This window comes from Cetorhinus maximus, chromosome 21, assembly GCF_964194155.1.
Source record: "Cetorhinus maximus chromosome 21, sCetMax3.hap1.1, whole genome shotgun sequence".
NCBI classification, from domain to species: domain Eukaryota; kingdom Metazoa; phylum Chordata; class Chondrichthyes; order Lamniformes; family Cetorhinidae; genus Cetorhinus; species Cetorhinus maximus.
The window spans coordinates 49,241,016-49,262,740 of NC_135899.1; the positions used below are offsets into that span (position 1 = coordinate 49,241,016).

Below are 21,725 nucleotides of genomic sequence, written 5' to 3' on the forward strand. Positions count from 1 at the left end.
ATCCTCCTCACAACTTATTTTCCTAACAAGCTTTGTATCATCTGCAAATATGGCTACAATACAATTGGACTGTTCATCCAAGTCATTAATATATATCGTAAGTGGTTGAGGCCCTAGCACTGATGCCTGTGGCGCTTCACTTGTTACAGTTTGCCAACCTGAAAATTACCCATTTATTCCAACACTCTGTTTCCTGTTAGTTAGCCAGCCCTCTATCCATGCTAATATATCACCCCCAACACCATGAGCTCTTATCTTGTGCAGTGACCTTTTATGTGCCACCTTATCAAATGCCGTTTGGAAAGCCAAATACACTACGTCTACTATTTCCCCTTTATCCACCCAACTTGTTACATCCTCAAAGAGCTCTAATAAGTTTTTCAAGCACAATTTCCTTTTCACCAAACCATGTTGACTGCCTGATTGTATAATGATTTTCCAAAATAACCTCCCTTAATAATGGATTCTAGCATTTTCCCAATGACAGGCGTTCGGTTAACTGATCTGTAGTTCCCTGCTCTCTGTCTCCCTCCTTTCTTGAATAGAGGTGTCACATTTGCAGTTTTTCAATCCACTAGGATCTTTCCAGAATGTAGGGAATTTTGGAAGATTACAACCAATGCATCCACTATCTCTACAACCACTTCTTTTAAGACCCTAGGATGTCATCCATCAGGTCCAGGGGGCTTGTCAGTCTTTCGTTCCATTAGTTTTCCTCGTACTTTTTCTATAGTGATAGTGATTTTTTTTTTAAAGTTCCTCCCTCCTTGTTGATTCTTGATATTGTACTATTCTTGGGATGCTTTTTGTGTCTGCTGTATTTGTGAGGACATATACAAAATAATTGTTCAAAGTCTTCCTTGTTTCCCATTTTAATTCCCCAGTCTCACCCTCTAAAGGACCAATGCTCATTTTAGCTATTCTTTTCCTTTTTATATACTTGTAGGAACTTTTGTTGTCTGTTTTCATATTTCTTGCTAATTTTCACTCATAATCTAATGTGCTGCTTTTTTGTCATCATCCTTTGCAGGTTTCTAAAATTTTCCCAAGCTTCTGGGCTACCACTAATCTTTGCAGCATTGTACATTTTTTCTTTTAATTTGAGACCATCCTTAATTTTCTTAGTTAGCCATGGATGGTACAATATCCTCATAGATCTTTCTTTCTCAATAGAATATATCTGTGTCAAGAATTATGAAATATAAATATCTGCCACTGCTTCTCTATCATCTTACCTATTAACCTATTTTCCCAAGCCATTCTGCCTTCACAGCCTTATAATTGCCTTTATTTAAGGTTGAGACTCTAGTTTCAGACCCACAGTTTTCACCCTCAAATCTTACCTACTAGATCCTTTACTATGAGGTCATTAATTAATCCTGTCTCATTACACATTCCCATGTCTATAGTAGCTTGTTCCCTGGGGTCGGTTCCAGAATGCATTGTTCTAAAAAACTCCTGAATACACTCCAGGCTACCGTTGCAAATTCAATTAGCCTACTCTATATGAAGATTAAAATCTTCTATGATTATTGCAGTATCTTTCTTACAAGTCCCCATTATTTCTTGATTTATACTCTGTCGTACAGTGTAGCTACTGTTAGGAGACCTTTAAACTACTCCCACCAGTGACTTCTTTCCTTTGCTATTTTTATCATACTGATTCTACATCTTGATCCTCCGAACCTGGATCATTTCTCACCAGTGTACTGATCTCACCCTTAGTAGAAGAGCTATCTCTCCATTTCCTTTCCTCCTGTCCTTCCAAAATATTAAATACCCTTGTATATTCTTTCTCACTTTGCACCCATATGTCTGTAATGGCTATCATAACATAGTCATTTGTTTCTATTTGCACTATCATTTCTTCTATCTTGTCCCAAATGTTGTGTGCATTCAGATAAAGAGCCTTTAATTCTGTTTGTTTTAATTCGTTCTTGGGATGTGAGTGTCACTGGCTAGGCCATCATTTATTGCCCATCCCTAATTGCCCTTTCTGTCATACTCTGATTATCATTAACCATATTATTACCCTGTACTATTGTCTTGTCTTTTCTCCTCAACTTTCCAAATTTCCCCTCATATGAATCTGTACTACCGCCCCCCCCCCCCCACTTCCCCCCACACCACCTCAGCCTGCTATTTAGTTTTACGCCCTCACCACAGCCCTAGTTTTACAGTTTGCCAGCTCACTGGTCTCGGTATGGTTCAGGTGAAGGCCATCCCAATGATGCAACCTCCATTTCTCCTACACTAATCTTTGAGCCTCGCATTCAACTCCCTAATCTTATTTACCCTGTGCCAATTTGCTCGTGGCTCAGGTGTTAATCCAGAGATTATTACCTTTGTGGTTCTGCTTTTTAATTTAGCTCCTAGCTGCTCGTATTCCCACAACAGAATCTCTTTCTTAGTCCTGTCAATGTGCCCATGTGGACTATGACAACTGAATCCTTCTTCCACTCCAAGTTTCTCTCCAATCCTGAGGAGATGTGTTTAATCCTGGCACTGGGAAGACGCCATAATCTTCAGGACTCTCACACTAGGCTGCAGAGAACAGTATCTATCCTCCTAACCATACTGTCCCTTACTACAAATACATTCCTTTTTACTTCCCCCACTCGAATGGCCTCTTGCACCATGGTGCCATAGTCAGTTTTCTCATTGTCCCTCCAGTCTGTGCTCTTGTCCACACAAGCTGTGAGAACCTCAAACCTGTTGGACAGGTGGAAGGGCTGAGGCTCCTCCAGTGCTACCTCAATTTCTCTTACACCAATCTTTGAGCCTCGCATTCAACTCCCTGATCTTATTTACCCTGTGCCAATTTGCTCGTGGCTCAGGTGTTAATCCAGAGATTGTTACCTTTGTGGTTCTGCTTTTTAATTTAGCTCCTAGCTGCTCATACTCACTTAACAGAACCTCTTTCTTAGTCCTTCTTAACCACCTTATCTGCCTGTCCATGCACCTTCAAGGATCTGTGGACATGAACTCCAAGGTTCCTCTGTTCTTCTACACTTCTCAATATCCTGCCATTTGTGTACTACTCTGCCTTTTTTGCCTTCCCCATTGCATTACTTCACACTTCTCCCTGTTGAAATTCCATTTGCCATTTTTCTGCCCATCTGACCAGCCTATTAATGTCTCCCTACAGTCTGCAGCTCTCTTCCTCACTATTAACCGCACAGCCAGTTTTTGTATCATCTGCAAGTTTCATAATCTTGCCGGCTACATTTAAGTCTAAGTCATTGAAAAGCAAGGGACCAAGAACTAAGGTCTGCAGAACCCCACTGGAAACAGCCTCCTGGTCACAAAACACCCATTAAACATAAGCCTTTGCTTCCTGCCATTGAGCCAATTTTGGATCCATCTTGCTACTTTCCCTCAAATCACATGATCTTTTACTTTTCTGATCAATCTGCCATCAAGAACCTTTTCAGGCTTTGCTAAAATCGATCTACCCTCATGGACCCTCCTTGTTACCTCTTCAAAAAATTCAATGAATTTGGTCACACATGACCTTCCCTTAACAAGCCCACGTTGAATGTCCTTGCTTAATCTTGATTTTCTAAATGACTATTTATACTGTCTCTCAGAATTTTTTCCTATAATTTGCCACCACCAAGGCTATGCTGACTGACTCCGTCTATCCCTTCCTCTCTTTTTAAACAACAGTACAATGTTAGCAGACCTCCAGCACCACTCATGTAACCAGAGGCTTGTGAAATGATGGTCAGAGCCACTACTATTTTCTCCCTTGCTTCTCTTACTAGTCTGGGATATGTTTCATCCTGGCCTGGCATTTTCTCTACTTCCAAAGGTGCTAAACCCCTTAACACCACCACCTGCAAGTTCCCCTCCAAGTCACTCACCATCCTGACTTGGAAATATATCGCCGTTCCTTCACTGTCACTGGGTCAAAATCCTGGAACTCCCTCCCTAACAGCACTGTGGATGTACCTACACCACATGGACTGCAACAGTTCAAGAAGGTAGCTTACCACCACCTTCTCAAGGGCAATTAGGGATGGGCAATAAATGCTGGCCCAGCCAGCGAGGCCCACATCCCACAAATGAATATAAAAAAATGTCTTTTCTCACTATGTTAATCCCATCCGAGATTTCATACTCCATCTCCTTGACCACAGTATCTCTATTGTCCCCCTCTTTTGTGCAGACAAATGCAAAGCATTCAGGAAGAATCACATCCACAACTTCCACCTCTACACACAGGATACCTTTTTGATCTGTAACAGTGACAGACTAGATGGGGAATTGTAATGTCAGACAGGGCGAGGCTGTAACATCAGATCCGGGCTGGGGTTTGGTGAAGTTTTGCAGAGATCAGTATATGAACCACTGTCAGTTTTTTATCTGTAAATGTAAATGGCTTGGATGCTGGATGGCTATTATATCTTTGTTAAATTTAATATTAAAATTGAAAGATCAGAAAGCCAGTTGAGTACAATTCACGATTTGCAGAATGGTTTAGGCAATCTGAGCAGAAATGGAGCAAAGTGAAATTCAATTCCGATAGATGTGCACATTATTGTATATTAGGCATGATTTGTCCAAGCTAAGCTCCTAGTGAATAGAATGCGAAGAACACAGGGATTTGGAAAGGGACTGCTCGTGATAATGGGCTGTTCACTCCTCCAGCTTCAGAGCATATGCTGATCAATTTTTGGAAAAAGACTGGGGTCCCAACATCACCTGAAAAGATGGCAGAAGCCGGTTTGAAAGTAACTTTCAAAAGGGAGTTGGAGAAATGCTCGCAAAGGAGAAATTTTCAGGACTAGGGGCTAAGAGCAGCAGGGTGGAACTAATTGGATAATTCTTTTTAGAATTCAAAGCGCAGGCATGGGCATGGTGAGCTGAATGGCGGCCTCCTCTGCTCTCTGATTCTATGATCAGTAAAGTACCTTCTCTAAAGGCAATTTTGAGGCTTCACAATCCAGTGCTTAGGTCAATGTGAGGAATGCTTGTTTAGTTCTCATCAATACGCTACAAACAGGGACATGTATACATGGGAAAGGCTGCAAATGTTCAGCCTTTTGGGGTATGGTAGAGGAGAAATTTCAACATGACATGATAAGTGTAGCATGTTTGGGGGGAAGAGGTGACAGTGGATCTGTTGGAGGTTTTCCTCACTTCATGCCTGTTGTAGACTAATTTCTAGAGGTTAATTAGTCAAAAACTCTATTATTGTTGGTTGGTTGGGACTACTTGGATAGTAATGGTCTTTTATTACTTAGTAACTCCCATGTCCCTGAGCATGAAGTGGTTAAGTGACAAAGGTGGGAGAGGGAGAAGCTATAGTTTGGAGAGACAGTCAAGAGGGCACCTCACCAACACATAGAACATAAATAATAGTTATGGAAAATTACTTTAAATTAAAACAGGGAAGTAAGATCAAATAAAAGCGAAATACTGCAGAGGCTAGAGATCTGAAATAAATACAGAAAGTGCTGGAAAATCTCAGCAGGTCTGGCCACATCTGTGGAGAGAGAAACAGTGTTAATGTTTTGAGTCCAACTTCGGAACTAAGAAAGGTCAAATGATATAAACGTAAAAAGAACGAAAAATAAATTTTAAAGCTATCCAGGAGGAATTTCTTAGCTTGGAGTGATAAATGTCTGAGTAGTTTGTCAGATGGACAATTGAAGGAGAAATACATTAAAGATGGATACTGGCCCATGAGAGTTAGAGCAGTTGAGCTTTAACACTTGTCCTTGATGATAAAGTGCACATACTGCTACAAACCTTATTCAGAAGTCCCTGGGCTGCTCCCATTTTGTGCAGTTAGTGTCTTGTCTCTGGTGGAGGGAGTAGGTGACCCAATCAGTGTTGATTTGTGAAAGGCTCTTTCGGTTTCCACAGAAGCTGGTCCTGATGGTTTGAAGACTGATTCCACTGAAGGTCAGCGGGAGGCACCAGTTGACCAAAAGGCTGGTGAGTCGTCCGTCAATGCCACAGACTGTCCGTCACAGGCTCATCCGCTCGGACAGCTAGGGTAAGTCTGAAAACAAAAGCATCTTTTTCTTTGGTACACTTAAGAAGACAACTGAGCTGGAAGCAGTATGGGTATTCATTCAACATCTGATCAACATTAAAGAGGAGTTTTGCAATTGGAAGCCATTTTAAAAATATCACCCAGTTAAAAATCCGTTAGGATTGGCTTCCTTTCCAACACCCAACACCTTGTGATTCTACTTCTGACAAGATAACAAGAGATCATTCAACACTCCCTTACTTTTAATATGTCATATATCTTACCATGGGCAATAGTTCAATCCTTCCAATTTAACCTGACTGAAGGTCCTCCCCATCTGCTGATTGTACTTCCATAGCCTTGGCAACAGAGCGTGTTTGCTCATCTTATCCTGACAATCGGAGAGCCAGTGTCAGTTGAATGCAAGACTTGAGACCAGAAGCTTTGGAGTTCAAGTTCTTGGTAACTCGACAGTGGAAATGGGGTTCAGTACCTGCCTGCTCCACCTCCTCTTGCCTGTACATTCCCTCCATCTTTTAGCCCTGAGCTGTCAATTCCATTTGCACCCAGAGTTTCATTTCAGAGCTGCTGATTGACCCTACACTCGCTGCTTTGTTCAGTATCTTACATACCTAGAATCATAGGCATAGAATTTACAGCACAGAAACAGGCCACACAGCCCAAAAGGTCAATGCCGGTGATTATGCTCCACGTGAGCCTCCTCCTCCCGCCTTATATCATCGAGCTCTGTCAACATATTCTTCTATTCCTTTCTTCCTCAGGCACTTATTTAATGTTATTCATCTCAGCCACTCCCTGTAGTAACGAGCCCCACATTCTAGCCGCACTCTCAGTAAGGAAGTTGCTCCTGAATTCCCTATTGGATTTATTAATTTATTGGATGTTTATGGCCCCAGCTCTAAACTCCCCTTAGCTGGAAATATCAGGGGAATTTTATGGAGGTGGCAGGTCAGCCAGCTGGAGAGCAGGTGAGAGTCCCACATTGCCTCCTTTGGGGAAGGCCCGCTGAATCACAAGCCAATCAGATAGTTGAGAAGCCACTGGGTGGGCCTTCCATATGATGAGGACCCCGGGGAGGGGGCAGGAAGACACACCCGCTGAGAGCTGCTTGGCCAATCAGATGGCTGCAGCTCTTTTGCTCAGCAGCGCCACTGGCAAGGTGGTGGCTGCCGCTGGAACAACACCCACTAGAAGCCCAAGCTCACGGAATGACCCAAGCTGGAGGTAAGTGATGATGGGAGAGATTTCGCGGGGTGGGGGCATTGGTGGTGGTGGTGGTGGTGGTGGGCAACAAGGGCTGAGGGTAGGTTCTCTGGGCCCCCCTTTCTGATGCCGTGTCCCTCGATCAGGCACCGAGTGCCTTTGAATGAGGATCTCCCCCAGAAGACAAGCAACCCGCCAGGATTTTCTATTCCTGTTGCCCACATGGTTACAGATCTGCCCACTGCTGGGTTAATACTAACTGTGGTGGGATGGGACTGTTAAGAGTCAACCACATTGCTGTGGGTCTGGAGTCACATGTAGGCCAGACCAGGTAAGGATAGCAGATTTCCTTCTCTAAAGGGCGTTAGTGAACCAGATGTGTTTGTACAATAATTGATGATAGTTGTCATAGTCTCCCAATTCCAGATTTATTAATTGAATTTAAATTCCACCAGCTGAGGTGGTGGGATTTACACCATGTCCCCAGAGCATTAGCCTGGGACTCTGATTACTAGTCCATTGATACCACCACTACATCCATCTGAGCCCCATTTACCCTGCTTTACTCCCTAATCCCTGATACCCCTACACAACAAAAATCTTATCAATCTTAAACTCTAACATTTTCAATTGACCCATCCCCCACCTGAGTCTCAACAGGTTTTTTGGGGGGTGGGGTGGAGGGGGAGGGGTGGGTAGAGTTCCAAATTCCCACCACCTTTTGTGAAGAAGGGTTTTCTGATATCACCCCTGAATAGCTAAACTCTAATTATAAAGTTACGCTCCCTTGTTCTGGACTCCTCCCACCAGGAAAAATAGTTACTGTAAATATTTTGATCATCCAAACACCTCAGTTAGATTTCCTCTCATTTGTCTATACTCAAGAAAATACAAGCCTAGCCAAGCAAGCACACCTCATAATTTAACTCTTTCAGCCCCAGTACCACCCTGTGCTGAAAGGAATTTGAAATGGAAAGTATCACACTTAGACTGAGCTTAGAACGGGGGGTGGGGGTGATGGGGTGATTGCAGCGGAGGAGGTGATTGAGGGGGAAGGATGAATGACTGGGGCGTGGAAACTAAAAACCAGCCTCTTCTCATCAGGGAACCTTCAAAAGAAGATGGCTGCGAACAACAAGCTGTCCTCACCAACGGAGTCCAGTCGAACAAACAGGAAAATGGGATTTGTCCCAAGGAGGTGGCCTCACAGGACTTTGAAGAGACCGTCGAGCTCTCTAATCACACAGGCTGTATAAAGGAAACTGTGGACAGTAATAGGGAGAAAGAATGTCTCAGCAACCTGACAGCCGATGAGATTCCAGTCAATCCCATAATCGAATTTGAGGAGGGAAGTTCCTTCATTAAGAAAACAACGGGAATTCAATCCCAGCATGTAGCAGGTATGGGAAAGCAACTGGAGCAACAGTCAGGTAGAATTTCCAGTTCATGGGATTGTAGGAGAGAGAAAGAGAGGCTATGTGAGTGCGTGTCAGAGAGGAAGAGGCTGTGTTAGTGCATGTGTGTGAGATAGAGAGGGTGTATATGTGTGAGGGGGGTGCTATGTGATTGTGTGTGAGAGAGAGGCTATGTGAATCTGTGTGTGTGTGTGTGTGTGTGTGTGTGTGTGTGATAGAGAGGGTGTGTGTGTGTGAGGGGGGATGCTATGTGGTTGTGTGTGAGAGAGGCTATGTGATTGTGTGTGTGTGTGAGATGGAGAGGGTGTGTGTGTGTGAGGGGGGTGCTATGTGATTGTGTGTGAGAGAGGCTATGTGAATGTGTGTGTGTGTGTGAGATGGAGAGGCTGTGTATGTGAGAGGGGGGTGCTATATGATTGTGTGTGAGAGAGGCTATGTGAATGTGTGTGTGTGTGAGATGGAGAGGGTGTGTGTGTGTGAGGGGGGTGCTATGTGATTGTGTGTGAGAGAGGCTATGTGAATGTGTGTGTGTGTGAGAGATGGAGAGGCTGTGTATGTGTGAGGGGGGTGCTATGTGATTGTGTGTGAGAGAGAGGCTATGTGAATGTGTGTGTGTGTGAGATAGAGAGGGTGTGTGTATGTGTGAGGGGGTGCTATGTGATTGTGTGTGAGAGAGAGGCTATGTGAATGTGTGTGTGTGTGAGATAGAGAGGGTGTGTGTATGTGTGAGGGGGGTGCTATGTGATTGTGTGTGAGAGAGAGGCTATGTGAATGTGTGTGTGAGAGAGATGGAGAGGGTGTTTATGTGAGAGAAGGGGGTGCTATGTGATTGTGTGTGAGAGAGAGGCTATGTGAATGTGTGTGTGAGAGAGATGGAGAGGGTGTTTATGTGAGAGAGGGGGGTGCTATGTGATTGTGTGTGAGAGAGAGCAGCTATATGTGTGAGAGAGAGAGGCTATGCGAGTGTGTGTGTGTGTGAGAGAGAGAGAGGCTATGCGAGTGCGAGAGAGTGAGGCGCTATGTGAGTGTGTTGTGTGCATGTGAGAAAGAGGCTGTGTGTGTTTGTGTGTGAGAGAGAGAAAAAGGGGCTATATGTGCGTGTGTGAGAGAGAGAGCAGGTGTGTGTGTGAAAGAGAGATGGGCTATATGAGAAAGAAAGAGAGTGAGACAGGCTGTGTGTGTGAGAGAGATCGGGGGCTATGTGAGTGTGTGAGAGAGAGAGAGATCGGGGGGCTGTGAGAGAGAGAGAGAGGCCATGTGAGTGTGTGTGTATGAGATAGAGAGGGTATCTGTGTGTGAGGGAGGGGGGCTATGTCTGTGTGTGTGTGTGAGAGTAGGGGACTATGCCTGTGTGTGAGAGGGAGCGGTGGGGCTATGCCTGTGTGTGAGAGGGAGCGGCTATCTGAATTGGGGGGGGTGTGTGAGAGCGGGGGGGCTATGCCTGTGTGTGAGTGAGAGCGGGGGGGCTATGCCTGTGTGTGTGAGTGAGAGCGGGGGGGGGCTATGCCTGTGTGTGTGAGTGAGAGCGGGGGGGGCTATGCCTGTGTGTGAGTGAGAGCGGGGGAGCTATGCCTGTGCGTGAATGAGATTGGGGGGGCTATGCCTGTGTGTGAGTGAGAGCGGGGGGGCTATGCCTGTGTGTGAGTGAGAGCGGGGGGGCTATGCCTGTGTGTGAGTGAGAGCGGGGGGGCTATGCCTGTGTGTGAGTGAGAGCGGGGGGGCTATGCCTGTGTGTGAGTGAGAGCGGGGGGGCTATGCCTGTGTGTGAGTGAGAGCGGGGGGGCTATGCCTGTGTGTGAGTGAGAGCGGGGGGGCTATGCCTGTGTGTGAGTGAGAGCGGGGGGGCTATGCCTGTGTGTGAGAGTGGGGGGGCTATGCCTGTGTGTGAGTGAGAGCGGGGGGGCTATGCCTGTGTGTGAGTGAGAGTGGGGGGAGCTATGCCTGTGTGTGAGTGAGAGTGGGGGGGGGCTATGCCTGTGTGTGAGTGAGAGCGGGGGAGCTATGCCTGTGTGTGAGTGAGAGTGGGGGGGGCTATGCCTGTGTGTGAGTGAGAGCGGGGGGGCTATGCCTGTATGTGTGAGTGAGAGCGGGGGGGCTATGCCTGTGTATGAGTGAGAGCGGGGGGGCTATGCCTGTGTGTGAGTGAGAGGCGCTATGTGAGTATATGTGTGAGAGATAGTGGCTATGTGATTGTGAGAGAGAGTGAGGTGTTATATGAGTCTGTTGTGTGTGAGAGAGTGAGAGAGACCCTGTGTAAGGGTTTTAGGGTGTGTGTGTGGAGTTCTGTTTGTGGGGGAGGGTGTGGGTGTGTGTGGGGGAGGGGTGTGTGTGTGTGTGGAGTTTTGTTTGTGTGGGGAGGGGTGCTGGGGGTGGGGGTGTGTGTGGGGGAGGGGTGTGTGTGTGGGGGTTGTATGAAGGGTGTTGTTGTATTGCTGACTGAAGTTGACAAAATGTCAGCAGCTGATAACTGACGAGTGTCAGTCACAGGGGAAACAAAACTCTCCTCACCCGTGGAATCAATGCAAATTGTTTAATTTATTTACACACTGGACAGGAGCAGTATCTACTTCAATGAAATGTACAGATTGGTGACTCCTGTCTAAGTTGTGGGGGTTGGGATGGGGCGTGGGGGTTGTTGGTGAGAAACATTGCTCCTCTATTAAAATGTTGGTGAGGGATTGTGGAAACGAATCTGAATTGGGCAGTTTAACCTGTGAGGTGGTGCACAGCACTGCAGACACACTCAGTCTGGCTCTGGGCCCCACAGTCTCTTGCTTCTTTCTAAGCTACTCTTTGCTCTGTGAAGCAGTGGCCTACTCTGGGCCGTGAGCCAAGGGTTGGTCAGCACACTGACTGTTCAACTCGGACCAGTTTCCAAACCAGGTTGTCACAACAATCTCTCTCCCTCCCTCCATGTTCCCCGCTCCCGCTGCTGTGTCAGACATCCCCCGACTCCCCCATGGTCCATGCTAACTGCACTCCCACCTCGCTGGGGCAGAGCATTGTCACAATGCACTTGTTTGTATTGCTAATGACTTTCCATTTTTTTTCAGAAATCCTCTGAAGGCCTAAGGGGAGAAAACTCCCCCTCCCCCTTCCTTCCCCCTCCCCCTCCCTTCCCCCTCCCCCTTCCTTCCCCCTCCCCCTTCCTTCCCCCTCTCCTTTCCTTCCTCTACCCCCCTCTGCTCCCCCTCTCCCTCCCCCCTCCCCGAGCCACCATGCACGGCTTTCTACTCAGTGTTGGATCTGGAAGTGATTGCAGGAGCTCACAAGTAACAGGGGAAGAAACGAGAATGAGGTGTCTTATTGCCAACCCTCTAAAGGACCGCAAAATCCCCACATCTCCGAGCAACACTTCCTTTTATTTTGTTGTGTTGTTTTTATTTTAAGTGTTTTAAAAGTGTTTACGGAAAAGTAACTTCCACATGAAGAGACGGGGGGGTTAAAAAACAACCTGGAAGATTATAGAGTGACCTTGTGGAAGACGCAGCCATTCCTACAGCCTTCCTTCACCTGTACTGTACACAGCGTGCTGACACGATGCTGTCCCTAATGTGCACCTTATTAAACTGACACTCTAATTCAATACAGTCGGTGAAGAGGAAAAGGCACTCGGACAGATGAGAGTGTGGCAGAGCGATGGTTATTGTATCACTGGTGATCACGTTCTTATTTAACTTGAAATTATAATAAACTGCTGGGTACAATGTATGTGAATAATGTAAATAAACCTCTCAGTGTTATGCAGGAAGCAGCATGACTGCATCGTCTGATTGGCTCTCTTCCTGCTCTCAGCCCCGCCCTCCATCCTACCTAAACCCTCCCTGAATTTCCAGTCTCCAGATGTGAGCAGCAATGCTTGTGGTGGGACAGGATTTTGTGTGGCACACTGAGAGGGAGAAGGGAATAACTGACGCAATGCTCTCAGTGATGATAAACCGGTGTAGAGGATCAGTGTCACAGTGTCTGTCTTTCTACCCCTGATATCCAAGTTCAATTTTTTTCCAAAGAAAGGCCTTATGACACTTTCAGTCTCCCTCTGTCTATCTGTTACACATCCAGTATGTTTATTTCTCCCACTAAATGTGCACTCATTCTTTCACTCGCTCACACACTCATTCTCTTAATCGTTCACACACTCATTCTTTCACTTGCTCACACTCATTCTGTCACTCGCTCACACACATTCAGTCACTCTCTTACACTCACACACTATAACTTTGGAGGGGAGAGTTTGAGTGAGTGAGAGAGAATGTAAACAAAAGACTGAGTCTGTGTCTGAGATGTTAAAGGATCTGGGGTTTTTACCCCACTCATTCTTTCACTCACCCACACATATATCCTCTCACTCAGACACTTGTTCACTCACTCCCATGCTTATTCTCCACACTATCATCCTGGAGCAGCCTTAATGCCTCCATGGGGCAGGACCTGATATCTAAATCATTGTTGTTGAATCGCTGACTAGGCGCAAGCATGGTTTAGTGACACGGTTTAGTCACATGCACTAATTTAGTAAAAAGGCACCTCTCACGCAATCTGGTAAATATAGGTCACCTATACATTTACTTCACAAACATCTACCACCATTCAGTAACTAAGGAAGTGAAGCACTCGCACCTTCAAAATGCTCAGACTCTGCTCTTTATCTTACCAATATACATACAGGAAGGTTAAAGTTCACATACTGTGCGAATGAGTATCGACATCACTTGACCATTGACAGTAGTCATTACTCATTTTTATTTTCTAATCAGCAGAGCAATTGTCCACATCTAGATTCCCAGTGCTAACTAGTGGTTGACATTGGACAGCACTGAGTGAGACTTTCAATAGCTTTCTGTGTTAATTTTATTTTCCAGTACTGTCTGTAACTCTTCCCCGCTTTCTGTGTGACCTTCTGTGAATAAATAACACTTGACAAAGTTGGAGTGATGGGAAGGCTATAGTCAACGAATAGACCATGTACAGAGATAGAGTCAAGACAGGCAAACCACTTGAACACAATTAAAGCAGCAAGTACACTCCCTTTCAGGAAAAGAAGCATAAACCACAAAGCAGCATCTGCACTGAAAGATTGTCTTTAAAAGGGGAATGAGACAATGGGTGAGACCGTAACCTTTCATGACGTGGAAACCAATCCTGTCAGATAATTGGATAAGATTTTTTAGTGTTCTCTGAGGATACATTGTGAAAACTATGACAAAATATAATATCCCTAAATTGTCGAACGTATTCAGTGCAGTGGGAATACTAAACTGAGATTAAGGTCGAGCCATTACAGAGGGAGGTGTACTCTGTATCTAACCTGTGCTCACTCTCTCTCCACACACACTTCTCTCATTCTCTCTCTCACACACATTCTCGCGCACAACTCTTTTGCGCAAACATTCTCGTGCACACTCTCAGGCTTTCGTGCGCACACTTGCATACTCAGTCTGGCAGGCACAATATCATGTGCACAATCTCTTGCACACTCTGACTCATGCATTCTCTCGTGCACATGCACACACTCTCTCGCATGCACTTTCACACTCGCGCACCCTCTCGTGTGCACTCTCAGACTCTCGCGTGCACACTTTCACACACGCACTCAGACTCTCGCACACAGTCTCCTGTGTGTGCACACACTCGTGCACTCATTCTCATGTACACTGTCGCACATCCTCTTACGCATGCATGCTCCTCACATGCCTACATTCAGACTCTCATGCACACTCACACGTTCACTCTCACATACTCTCTCGCACACTCATGCACACGCTCACACACACGCTCTCTCACATGCACTCTCGCATTCACACTTGCACTCACTTTTGTGCAAACTTTCTCACGCACTCTCTCGCACACTGACTCGTGCACTCACTCCTGCACACACTCGCACACTGTCTCACATACACTTGGACACTCTTGTGCATAATCTCTTGCACACACACATGCTCATTCTCTCACACACTTGCACACGCTCCTTCGCACATTTTCTCACAAACTCATTCTTGCACTCTCACACTTGTACACACTAGCACACTCACCTATCTCACACTCAATCTTTTGCACACACTCAATCTTCCATACTCTCTTGCACACTCACACCACTCTCACTTTTGCACACTCTCGCACTCTCTTTTGCACACTTTCTTGCACATTCTCTCTCTTGCATGCTCTCACGCACACACTCTCATTCTATCCCTCTCACACATTTACCTCACACACTCTTAACACACACAGACATGCATACTCTCTCTCACACATGCCCTCACAAATGCTGCTCACACATGTACTTTCTCTCACATGCTCACTTTCACACACCCCCTCACATGCGCGCGCGCACACACACGGTGTTGGGAAATAAAGAAAGTTTAAGTAAATTATATATGTATTTGGGTGTTAGGAATAAGATCTATCAAGTTTATTTTTCTTCTCTATTTGTGGGTTAAATGGTGAAACCTGGGATCTAGTTTCATTTTGAGTGAAGATAGCAGGTCTAAAGCTCTGTTTGTATACCTGCATTTCTAACGAGTTTGATGACCCCTGAAGAGAAGTTAAAGCAAACACAAGAGTAGAAAAAAACTTTGTTGTTGCCTAGCAACAGGGGTCCAGAGAGGGAGATCCCCCCCCCCACACACACACACAGAAAGAACAGCAGTTTGAGGGTAGTTGGAAGAAGGTGCCAGGACAGGCAGACTCTCTCACTCTCCCACATTCTCCCTCTCGCACTCTTTTTCGCAAACTCACACCCACGTGTGCGCGCACTCTCGCACACTCACCTATCTCACACTCAATCTTTTGCACACTCTCACTCTTCCATACTCTCTTGCACACTCACACCACTCTCACTTTTGCACACTCAGTCTCTCGCTCACTCACTCTCGCACTCTGGCAGACACTAATGCTCACTCTCGCACACACTCTCACGCACCCTCAAACACACTCGTGTACTCTGTAGCACACCTCACGTGCATGCCCTCTCGCATACCCACACTCAGGCTCTCATGCACTCTCTCAAGCACACTGACTCTCACGCATGCACTCTCAGACACTCGCACACGCTCCCTATCGTGCATACACTCTCTCGCGCACACATACTCTCGCGCACACACACACGCTCTCTCTTGCACATGCACTCTTGCACACATGCTCTCACATTCATGCTCTCTTGCACTCACTTTCATGCAAACTCGTGCACTCACTCTCGCACATACTTGCACACACTCTCGTGCATACTCACTTGCACACGCGCACACTCGTTCTCTAACACACGCTCCCTTGCACACTTTCTCACAAACTCATTCTTGCACTCACACACACACACTTGCACACACTAACACACTCTCTGGCACACTCTTGCACACTTTCTCGCACTCCCTTGCATGCTCTCATGCACACACTCTCACTCCCTCTCACACACTACCTCTCTTACACATTCTCACACTAACACTCTCACACACACACACACGCTCTCATACATGCTGCCTCTCTCACACGTTCTCTCTCACATGTACTTTCTGTCACACCCCCTTTCACGCATGCTCCTCTCACACGCTCCCTCTCTCACACATGCACACCCCCTCTCTCACACACACACTTACACACACACGGTGTTGGGAAATAAAGAGAGTTTAAGTAAATCATATATGTATTTGGATGTTAGGAATAAGATCTATCTTTTAAGTTTATTTTCTTTATTTGTGGGTTAAATGGTGAAACCTGGGATCTAGTTTCATTTTGAGTGAAGACAGCAGGTCTAAAGCTCTGTTTGTATACCTGCATTTCTAATGAGTTTGATGACTCCTGAAGAGAAGTTAAAGCAAACACGAGTAGAAAAAACTGCTGCCGCCTAGCAACAGGGGTCCAGAGAGGGAGTTCCTCCCTCCACGCGCCCCCCCCCCCACCCCTCACACACACACACACACACACACACAGAAAAGACAGTAGTCTGAGGGTAGTTGGAAGAAGGTGTCAGGACAGGCAGACTCTCTCGCACGCTCTCCTTTGTGCACTCTCCCCATTCTCTCTCGCGCGCACGCACTCTCGCACTCTTTCTCACACCTCTCGCGCACACTCAATCTTTCGCACCCTCTCTTCCACACCCTTTCTTGCACACTCTCTCGCACCACTGTCACTCTCACACCACTCTCATTCTCAGTCTCTCGCTCTCACTCACTCTCACATTGGCAAACTCTCTCTTGCACTCTCTTGCAAACTCACTCTTTCTCGCACTCTGTCTTGCATGCTCTCTCTTGCACTCTTGTACACACTTTCAAGTGCAAACTCTTGTCTTGTGCACTCTCTCGCACACTTGTACACTCTCCCGCACACACTCAAACTCTGTCTCACAAACTCTCTCAAACTGTCTCTCTCTCACACACACTTGCACCACTCGCGGACTCAGTCTCTCGCTCACTCTCTTGCACAGTCTCTCGTACTCTCGCACTCTCTCTTGTGCGCTCTTGCAATCTCACTCACACTCTGTCTCGCACGGTCTCTCTTGCACTCTCATACATGCTCTCTCTTGCACTCTTGTGCACACTCGCGTGCAAACTCTCGTGCATTCTCTCATGCACTCTTTCGCACACTCATTCTTCCGCACTCTCTTGCACACTCTCGCACTGTCACATTTCCTCTCGCGCACACTCACTCTCGCACCACTCTCATTCATGCTCTCTTGCACACTCTTGTAAACTCTCTCCCCCTTGCACGCGCTCTCTTGCACTCTTGTGCATTCTCTCTTGCGCACACTCTCGTGGTCTCACACTGACACAATCTTATTTTCCCTCACACTCGCGCACCCACTCCCTCTCTCACACACTCCCTACCTTTCTCACACTCACTCTCTTTCACTCTCTTAACACTTTCTCTCACATCCACATGCATTCTCTCACACACACACTCACACACATTCTCTCCCCTACACACTCCCTCTCTCACACATGCTCCCTCTCTCACGCAGCCACACTCCCTCTCACAGACACTCCCTCTCTCAGACTCCCTCTCACAGACACAGACTTTCACACAGACACAGTCTATCTCACAGACATACTCGCTCCCTCTCTCACACATGCTCACTCACATGCTCTCACACTCACTCTCACACTTCCTCTTGTGCGCACACCCTCCCCCTCTCACACTACCTTTCTCACACTCACTCTGTTTCACACTCTCTAACACTTTCTCTCACATCTACATGCACTCTCTCACAGGCGTGCACTCCCACACGCTCCCTCTCACACACGCTCGCTCTCTAACACACACTCTCCCACACGCTCCCTCTCTCACACGCTCCTCTCACACGCAGCCACATTCACACAGACACTCCCTCTCATGGACAGTCTCACAGCTCACACTCGCTCACACGCTCTCACACACTCACACTTCCTCTCACACACTCTCGCACTTTCTCACTCTTTCACACACACATGCTCCCTTTCTCTCACTCAGACACACACACATACACAAACTCTCTCACACAGTCTCACACTCTAACTGCCTCGTTCTCTTTCTCATGCAATCTCTCTGGTACTTTCTCTCACACACGCCCACTCTCTCACGCACACGCCCTCTCACACGCGCCCTCCTTCAAACGCACTGCCTCCCCCTCACACGCACTCCCTCCCCCTCACACGCGCTCCCTCCCCCTCACACGCGCTCCCTCTCTCATGCAGCTACACTCTCACACAGACACACTCTATCTCACAGACACAAGCTCACTTTCACATGTTCACTCAACTCTCTCACACTCTCGTACACACACTCTTGCGTACACGTTCACTCTCTAGCACACTCTCACATTCTCTCTCTTGCACACTCGCAAACTCACTCTTTCTTGCACTCTCTTGCGCACTGTCTTTCACACTTCCTCTCGCGCACACTCACTCTTTTGCACACACTCTTTCACACTCACTTTCGCATACTCTGTCTCACACACACACTCTAGCTTGCACACTCACAAACTCTCGCACTCTCTCGTGCACACTTTCTTGCGCACTCTCTCTTGCGCATGCTCTCTCACTCTCACGCACTCTCAAATTCTCTTACTTCCTCACGCTTTCGCGTGCGCACACACTCTTGCCCTCTCTCACACACTACCTTTCTCTCTCTCACACTCTAACACTTTCACACTTACATGCACTCTCACACACATGCTCTCTCCCACATGCACTCTCTCACACACCCACTCTCACATGCTCTCTTTCCCACACACGCTCCCTCTCTCATGCACCCACACGCTCTCTCACTCACACGCACTCTGTCTCACAGAAACACACACTCTTAACACGCACACTCTCTCAACAGACACTCTCACAGAGACGGTCTCTCACATGGACACATGCTCACTCTCTCACATGCTCCCTCTCTCATGCACGCTCCCCCTCTCTCACGCACGCTCCCTCTCTCTCTCTCTCACACACTCACCCTCTCTCTAACTGCCTCATTCTCTCTCACGTCCTCTCTCTTGCATTTTCTCTCTCTCTCACACGCTCCCTCTCTCACACGCTCTCTCTCACGCACACCCTCTCTCATACTCACATGCACTCTCTCGCACATGCCACCTCTTGCACACGCACTCACACATGCACTCTCTCAAATGCAATCTCTCTCTATCACACGCTCTCCCTCACACACAGTATTAGGAAATAGAGTTGGTTTTAAGTAAATTATATGTGTATTTGGGTGTGTTGGGAACAAGGTTTATCTTTTAAGTTTAATTTCTATTTGTTTTCCATTTGTAGGTTAAAAGGTGAAACCTGGGATCTAGTTTCATTTTGGGTGAAGACAGCAGGTGTAAAGCTCTGTTTGTATACCTGCATTTCTAATGAGATTTATGATTCCTGAAGAGAAGTTAAAGCAAACACAAGAGTAGAAAAAACTCTGCTGTTGCCTAGCAACTGGGGTCCACATACACGCACATGCACATGCACACACGCTCTCTCACACACACATGCTCCCTCACACACATTCCTTCTCTCTCTCACACTCCCTCTCTCTCTCACTCCCTTTCTCACACACACTCTCACACACTCTTTCTCTCACACACTCTCTCTCACACACACACTCTTGCATAATCTCTTGCAAACTCTCGCAAGCTCACTCTCTCTCACACTCTCATCATCTCTTACACATTCTCTGTCTTATACTCTTTCTCTCACACTCGCACACTGTCCACCCCTCACACTCTCTCACTCATTCACTCTCCCTCTCTCACACACTCTCACTCTCTCACACACTCTCACATACTCTCTCCTACACACTCCCTCACACACTTCCTCTCTTGCTCTACCCCTCTCACACACACTCACACTCTCTCTCTTTCGAACACACTCCCTCTCTTACACACTTTCCCTCTCATGCTCCCTCACACATTCAATCTCTCGCGCACTCTCTCCTGCACTGTTGCACACCCTCTCTCACACTCGGTTGCACGGTCTCTCTTGCACACTGTCTCTCTCACACACTTACACACTTTCACTCACATTCTTGCGCTCACACTCTCACACTCACTCTCACTCTCCCCCTCTCACACACTCTCACGCACGCGTCCTCTTTCACACATGCACCCTCACACACTCTTTCTCACACACGCACCCTCACACATACTCTCTCTCACACACACTCTCTCTCACACACACTCTCCCTCTCTCACACACTCTCCCTCTCTCACACACCCTCCCTCTCTCTCACACTCTCCCTCTCTCTCACACTCTCCCTCTCTCTCACACTCTCTCTCACACACACTCTCCCTCTCTCACACACTCTCCCTCTCTCACACACCCTCCCTCACACACGCACCCTCACACACACTCTCTCATGCACCCTCCCTCCCTCACGCACACTCCCTCTCTCACACACACGCTCTTTCTCACACACCATAATAACCTGGGCCACTGCAACTCGAAGACCCCCACCTGCGCAACCAACACCCCCTGCCCCACACAACCAGCAGCTCACCCTGCTGAAAGCTGTACCAACTCCAAACTAAGGATTTGATTCTGGAGCTGCACCTGGGCTCTTGTTTGTGGCCATGCGGTTCAACTGTCAAATTTAAATGAGACCAAGAAGCAGTCGTGGTCCATATGCAGCAAGACATGCTTTAATCTCCAGTAGGGTTCTCAAGTGTAATATGAATGTCTGTACAACTTGAGATACATCATTGTCTGAAAAATGGGTCAAACGTTTTTTTTCTCTTTAGCAGTTTTTGTATGCACGTTGAAAGTTTGTGCAGTATTGTCCCACGCATCTGCAGTATTGTCCCACACGTGTGCAGTATTGTCCCACGCGTGTGCAGTATTGTACTATGCTGTACACCTGTGAGAAGATGGCTCGGCTTCATCAAGTTAATGTAACATTTTAACGAAATCTCCTTGCATCTCATTGTCAAAAAATCCTTCTGTAAATTGTACAAATGCTGTGTATGCTCAAAAGCTTTAGAATTGAGCACTGAGTACTCACTCTTATTTTGCTGTAGAAATGCAATCTGGCCACTTGTATCTCTGGCATACAGCACTGCTCGTATTGTCGTCTTAACAATAGCATTCCAGCCATTCTCGGTGCTTCCAGTCAGCTGCTTACCCCTCCTTCCATCTTCCAACCCCCACCCTCCATCCAAGCTTTTCTCTGTCCTTCCATCCTCTTCCCCCATCCAGTTTCTCTCGCCTTCCACCTAAATTTTTCCCTTGTTCCATCCCTATCTCCCTTCCCCCTCTGCCACTGATTGGGATCTGCCTCTGTCTGTATTGTCACATCAGCAAAAATGGAAACGGCACCCTCTATTGGCAACTTAGTGAGTTGCGGAAGTTGTAACTGGACCCCCCAACACCCTCCCCCACCCCCTCAACCTCACCTTGACTATGTACAGAGCAGGAAATCAATGGAGTTACTTTTCACACCTTTTGTATAAGACCTTCTAACCAGGGTTGGTTACCTTACTGCCTCCTCAGCACCCACGTTGCAGTTAGCTCCATTTTAAAAGGAGCCTGTCACCAGGTTTACAAAGCCTCTCCTCTCCACGTTTCAACATGGACACTGGGATCCTATGATGCATAGAGGACCTGGTTTCTATTTTCAGTCACAGAGCCTGCACCTTGAACACTCCACTCAATACC

The 21,725-nt window shown here is 46.9% G+C and overlaps 1 protein-coding gene across 4 annotated transcripts in view; it reads left to right on the forward strand.

The window, feature by feature from the left end:
* map7d1a (MAP7 domain containing 1a) overlaps positions 1–12,377 on the forward strand; it is a 245,899-nt gene extending 233,522 nt beyond the window's left edge. For all 4 annotated transcript variants that reach the window (XM_078566934.1, XM_078566936.1, XM_078566935.1 and 1 more), the window contains 3 exons: positions 5,875–6,007; positions 8,315–8,610; positions 11,679–12,377. In XM_078566934.1, coding sequence (XP_078423060.1) covers positions 5,875–6,007; positions 8,315–8,610; positions 11,679–11,689 — 440 coding nt within the window. In that variant the 3' untranslated portion in view covers positions 11,690–12,377. The remainder of the gene's footprint in view (positions 1–5,874; positions 6,008–8,314; positions 8,611–11,678) is intronic.
* Positions 12,378–21,725: the final 9,348 nt, after the last annotated feature.